This window comes from Pristiophorus japonicus, chromosome 20 (genome assembly GCF_044704955.1).
Source record: "Pristiophorus japonicus isolate sPriJap1 chromosome 20, sPriJap1.hap1, whole genome shotgun sequence".
In the NCBI taxonomy this organism is placed as follows: Eukaryota; Metazoa; Chordata; class Chondrichthyes; family Pristiophoridae; genus Pristiophorus; species Pristiophorus japonicus.
The window spans coordinates 2,908,948-2,914,947 of NC_091996.1; the positions used below are offsets into that span (position 1 = coordinate 2,908,948).

A 6,000-nucleotide genomic window follows, 5' to 3' on the forward strand; every position below is an offset into this window, starting at 1 on the left:
TCAGCACACTCACATTTCCTCAGTGCTTTCTGGTAGCGTTTGCCGTTGACGTGGCGAAGGACATGTTGTGGAATCTTGTTGAGGTGGCGGATTGTTAGTTTGCAGAACAGCTGCTGCCTGAACAGATACAGGAACCGTTAGAGAGAGAATAGAACACACTGGCATTTATGTATCTTTTACATAGCAGGACACCAGGGAGAACGCCCCTGCTCATCCTCGAATCGTGCCATGGGGCCTTTTACATCCATCCGAGAGGGGATGGTGGAGCCTCAGTTTAATATCTCATCTGAAGGATAGCCCCTCCGACAGTGCAGCATTCCCACAGTACTGTCCCTCCGACAGTGCAGTGCTCCCTCAGTACTGCCCCTCCGACAGTGCGGCCTTCCCTCAGTACTGTCTCTCCGACAGTGCGGCCCTCCCTCAGTACTGCCCCTCCAACAGTGCAGTGCTCACTCAGTACTGCCCCTCCGACAGTGCAGCACTCCCACAGTACTGCCCCTCCGACAGTGCGGCACTCCCTCAGTACTGCCCCTCCGACAGTGCGGCCCTCCCTCAGTACTGCCCCTCCGACAGTGCGGCCTTCCCTCAGTACTGCCCCTCCGACAGTGCGGCACTCCCTCAGTACTGCCCCTCCGACAGTGCGGCCTTCCCTCAGTACTGTCCCTCCGACAGTGCGGCCCTCCCTCAGTACTGCCCCTCCAACAGTGCAGTGCTCACTCAGTACTGCCCCTCCGACAGTGCAGCACTCCCGCAGTACTGCCCCCCCGACAGTGCGGCACTCCCACAGTACTGCCCCTCCGACAGTGCGGCACTCCCACAGTACTGCCCCTCCGAAGTGCGGCGCTCCCTCAGTACTGCCCCTCCGACAGTGCGGCGCTCCCTCAGTACTGCCCCTCCGACAGTGCAGCACTCCCACAGTACTGCCCCTCCGACAGTGCAGCACTCCCACAGTACTGCCCCTCCGACAGTGCTGTACCTGCCCTGGGAGTGTTTGATGGGACAGTGTAGAGGGAGCTTTACTCTGTATCTAACCCCCTGTACCTGCCCTGGGAGTGTTTGATGGGACAGTGTAGAGGGAGATTTACTCTGTATCTAACCCCCTGTACCTGCCCTGGGAGTGTTTGATTGCGGTAAACTCTTGGACAGACAGACTGTGAACGTCTAGAACTCACGGGTGTTTGGTGCTGGGGATGATGTGTGGCTCAAACTGACTGTAGTTAAACGTCTCTTTGGTCACCAGGCGCTGGTATTTCTTGCCCTTGGTGTAGGCCTGTAGCTCAGCTAATTGGCACGGCATCTCGTGGCCAGTCAGTGAACACTTCACCTAAAACACACCGAAAATAAGCAACATCACAGTCAGCTGAAAATATTCAAGTATTTATTCGAAGATCTCAAACTGCGAGTCGGCTGGAGTCGGTCGGCCAACCTCGATCTGTGAAGGTCGCGAGCTTCAATCCCGGGCACCACCAGAGCCTGCGTTTATCAGGCACCGCCCGCCTGTGCAGCAAGGAGCTAAAATCCCCACGGGATAACCGGATGAGGAGCAGTCAGGCAGGGGAGGAAGTTCTGCCCCGGTGACCCGGCCCAGCATTTCCTCGCTCCTCCAAAAGCACAGCGGTTGGTCAACGTGGCTCGCCATTTGTGGGATCTTGCTGTGCACGCAAATTGCTGCCATGTTTGTCCAGTGACCCCCCCACCCTGAGTCGCTCTCCCGGGTACCGGAAGGCAGGTGGATGGATACGTGACCAATCCGACCAGTGACATCCAATCCATTTCATATCGCCCCCGCGTACTGAGGAGTCGATGGACAATCGCCACACTAGCCCGCTTTGCTCCGTGCCGCCTCAGTCCGCCCTGCACCCCCCAATTCCCCAGTGCTCCACTCAGTCCGCCCTGCACCCCCCAATTCCCCAGTGCTCCACTCAGTCCACCCTGCACCCCCCAATTCCCCAGTGCTCCACTCAGTCCGCCCTGCACCCCCCAATTCCCCAGTGCTCCACTCCGTCCACCCTGCACCCCCCAATTCCCCAGTGCTCCACTCAGTCCGCCCTGCACCCCCCAATTCCTCAGTGCTCCACTCCCCCCCCCCCCCATCATCATCATCAAAGGCAGTCCCTTGGAATCGAGGAAGATTTGCTTCCACTCTTAAAATTAATCCATGGTGGCTGAACAGTCCAATACAGGAACCACAGTCCCTGTCACAGGTGGGACAGACAGTGGTTGAGGGAAGGGGAGGGTGGGACAGGTTTGCCGCACGCTCCTTCCGCTGCCTGCGCTTGGTTTCTGCATGCTCTCGGCGACGAGACTCGAGGTGCTCAGCGCCCTCCCGGATGCACTTCCTCCACTTAGGGCGGTCTTTGGCCAGGGACTCCCAGGTGTCGGTGGGGTTGTTGCACTTTATCAGGGAGGCTTTGAGGGTGGTCCCCTGTAACGTTTCCTCTGCCCACCTGGGGCTCGTTTGCCATGAAAGTCTGCAGCCACCCAATCCCCGGCACCAACTTTTATTTTGAATGAATTCCTGGAGACCCTTGCTGCAGAGGCCGGCGTTTGTCGCCCACCCCCGCATCGCGCCCCCCCCCCCCCGAGGAGGCGGAGGTGAACCTCCTGATAGAATGCTGGGTCCTGCTTGTCTGTTTCGGGGGGCAGTGAAGAATCGACCAGGCTGGGTGTGGGACTGGAGTCACCTATAGGCCCAGAGCGGGTAAGGACGGCAGGTTTCCTCCCCCCCGAAAGGGCATCAGTGAACCCGTGGGGTTTTTAACGACAATCCGACAACTTCATGCTCACTGTTATCGATCCCAGCTTTTTATCCCCAACTCTCAGGTTGCCCACGAGGGGGTCTGAACTCGCGAGCTCTGGATCGCCAGTCCCGAGACGTTAGGGGGAGCTGCATTCACAGTGCAAACCCTCAGCTGGAGAGAAAACAAGCAGCTTAGGGGTCTGCCGGGGGGAGAATTGTTTAAAGGGGCCGTGGGGGGGGATTGTTTAAAGGGGCCGTGGGGGGGGGGATTGTTTAAAGGGGCCGTGGGGGGGGGGATTGTTTAAAGGGGCCGTGGGGGGGGATTGTTTAAAGGGGCCGTGGGGGGGGGGATTGTTTAAAGGGGCCGTGGGGGGGGGGATTGTTTAAAGGGGCCGTGGGGGGGGATTGTTTAAAGGGGCCGTGGGGGGGGATTGTTTAAAGGGGCCAAGGGGCCGTGGGGGGGGGGGGATTGTTTAAAGGGCCGTGGGGGGGGGGGGGATTGTTTAAAGGGGCCGTGGGGGGGGGGGGGGGGGAGATTGTTTAAATGGGGAGGGGGATTGTTTATAAAGGGGCCGGGGAGGGGGAGAATTGTTTAAAGGGGCCGCGGGGGGGGGGGATTGTTTAAAGGGGCCGTGGGGGATTGTTTAAAGGGGCCGTGGGGGGGGGGGGGGCGGGGATTGTTTAAATGGGGAGGGGGATTGTTTATAAAGGGGCCGGGGAGGGGGAGAATTGTTTAAAGGGGCCGCGCGGGGGGGGGGGATTGTTTAAAGGGGCCGTGGGGGGGGGGGGGATTGTTTAAAGGGGCCGTGGGGGGGGGGGAATTGTTTAAAGGGGCCGTGGGGGGGGGGAATTGTTTAAAGGGGCCGTGGGGGGGGGGGGGGAATTGTTTAAAGGGGCCGTGGGGGGGGGGGAATTGTTTAAAGGGGCCGTGGGGGGGGATTGTTTAAAGGGGCCGTGGGGGGGGGGGGATTGTTTAAAGGGGCCGTGGGGGGGGGGGGGGGGGGAGATTGTTTAAAGGGGCTGTGGGGGGGAGATTGTTTAAAGGGGCCGTGGGGGGGGGGATTGTTTAAAGGGGCCGTGGGGGGGGGGGGATTGTTTAAAGGGGCCGTGGGGGGGGGGGATTGTTTAAAGGGGCCGTGGGGGGGGGGGGAAGATTGTTTAAAGGGGCCGTGGGGGGGGGGGGAAGATTGTTTAAAGGGGCCGTGGGGGGGGGGGGGGATTGTTTAAAGGGGCCGTGGGGGGGGGGGGATTGTTTAAAGGGGCCGTGGGGGGGGGGGATTGTTTAAAGGGGCCGTGGGGGGGGGGAGATTGTTTAAAGGGGCCGTGGGGGGGGGGGGGAGATTGTTTAAAGGGGCCGTGGGGGGGGGGGGGGGGGAGATTGTTTAAAGGGGCCGTGGGGGGGGGGGGGGGGAGATTGTTTAAAGGGGCCGTGGGGGGGGGGGGGGGGGAGATTGTTTAAAGGGGCCGTGGGGGGGGGGATTGTTTAAAGGGGCCGCGGGGGGGGGGGATTGTTTAAAGGGGCCGTGGGGGGGGGGGTTGTTTAAAGGGGGAGGGGGATTGTTTAAAGGGGCCGGGGAGGGGGAGAATTGTTTAAAGGGGCCGCGGGGGGGGATTGTTTAAAGGGGCCGTGGGGGGGGGATTGTTTAAAGGGGCCGTGGGGGGGGGGGATTGTTTAAAGGGGCCGGGGAGAATTGTTTAAAGGGGCCGCGGGGGGGGGGGGATTGTTTAAATGGGGAGGGGGGTTGTTTAAAGGGGCCGCGGGGGGGGGGATTGTTTAAAGGGGCCGTGGGGGGGGATTGTTTAAAGGGGCCGTGGGGGGGGGGGGATTGTTTAAAGGGGCCGTGGGGGGGGGGGGGGGGGAGATTGTTTAAAGGGGCTGTGGGGGGGAGATTGTTTAAAGGGGCCGTGGGGGGGGGGATTGTTTAAAGGGGCCGTGGGGGGGGGGGGATTGTTTAAAGGGGCCGTGGGGGGGGGGGATTGTTTAAAGGGGCCGTGGGGGGGGGGGGAAGATTGTTTAAAGGGGCCGTGGGGGGGGGGGGAAGATTGTTTAAAGGGGCCGTGGGGGGGGGGGGGATTGTTTAAAGGGGCCGTGGGGGGGGGGGATTGTTTAAAGGGGCCGTGGGGGGGGGGGATTGTTTAAAGGGGCCGTGGGGGGGGGGAGATTGTTTAAAGGGGCCGTGGGGGGGGGGGGGAGATTGTTTAAAGGGGCCGTGGGGGGGGGGGGGGGGAGATTGTTTAAAGGGGCCGTGGGGGGGGGGGGGGGAGATTGTTTAAAGGGGCCGTGGGGGGGGGGGGGGGGGAGATTGTTTAAAGGGGCCGTGGGGGGGGGGATTGTTTAAAGGGGCCGCGGGGGGGGGGGATTGTTTAAAGGGGCCGTGGGGGGGGGGTTGTTTAAAGGGGGAGGGGGATTGTTTAAAGGGGCCGGGGAGGGGGAGAATTGTTTAAAGGGGCCGCGGGGGGGGATTGTTTAAAGGGGCCGTGGGGGGGGGATTGTTTAAAGGGGCCGTGGGGGGGGGGGGATTGTTTAAAGGGGCCGGGGAGAATTGTTTAAAGGGGCCGCGGGGGGGGGGGGATTGTTTAAATGGGGAGGGGGGTTGTTTAAAGGGGCCGCGGGGGGGGGGATTGTTTAAAGGGGCCGTGGGGGGGGATTGTTTAAAGGGGCCGGGGAGAATTGTTTAAAGGGGCCGCGGGGGGGGGGATTGTTTAAAGGGGTCGTGGGGGGGATTGTTTAAAGGGGCCGCGGGGGGGGGAGGGGCAGGAATTATTTAAAGGGGCCGCGGGGGATTGTTTAAAGGGGCCGCCTCACCCGGTTGTTGTCTCCGGGCCGCAGCGCCGGGTGTTGCCGGAGGAAGGCAGCGATCTCCGGGGACTGGGAGCCGGGACTCGGGCCGGGCGGCGGCTCCATGGCGGCGGCGGCGTTCCGACTAGAATCGAAAAAGGTCGCGACTGAACTTCCGGGTCAGACACATGGGCCGCCAGCAACCCGGAAGTGCCATCCACTTCCAGGTATTTAAATGTCTTTTTTAAATGACCCCAATCCTGGAAAATTCAAAATGCCCCCAAACCCCAAAGGCCGAGGCCCCCAGTCCGCCCCGCCCCTGGCCCCGCCCCAACACCCGGGAACTTTAACCAGATACAGCTTTTCATCCCTTTGGAGAGTAAATGGTGCACTTCCGGGATAATGGCGGATGTGAAAGTGCCCTATCTTCCGCACATGGAACCTGGGCCACTGCAGAGGCTGAGACACATCGTCACTCCCT

At 61.1% G+C, this 6,000-nt stretch overlaps 1 protein-coding gene across 1 annotated transcript in view; it reads right to left on the reverse strand.

Moving 5' to 3' along the window:
* Positions 1–5,694, reverse strand: part of surf2 (surfeit 2) — a 29,506-nt gene extending 23,812 nt beyond the window's left edge. The window contains exons 1-3 of the mRNA XM_070863647.1: positions 5,547–5,694; positions 1,173–1,324; positions 14–117 (exon numbers count right to left, since the gene is read on the reverse strand). Of these exons, the coding sequence (XP_070719748.1) occupies positions 14–117; positions 1,173–1,324; positions 5,547–5,645 (355 nt within the window). The 5' untranslated portion in view covers positions 5,646–5,694. The remainder of the gene's footprint in view (positions 1–13; positions 118–1,172; positions 1,325–5,546) is intronic.
* Positions 5,695–6,000: the final 306 nt, after the last annotated feature.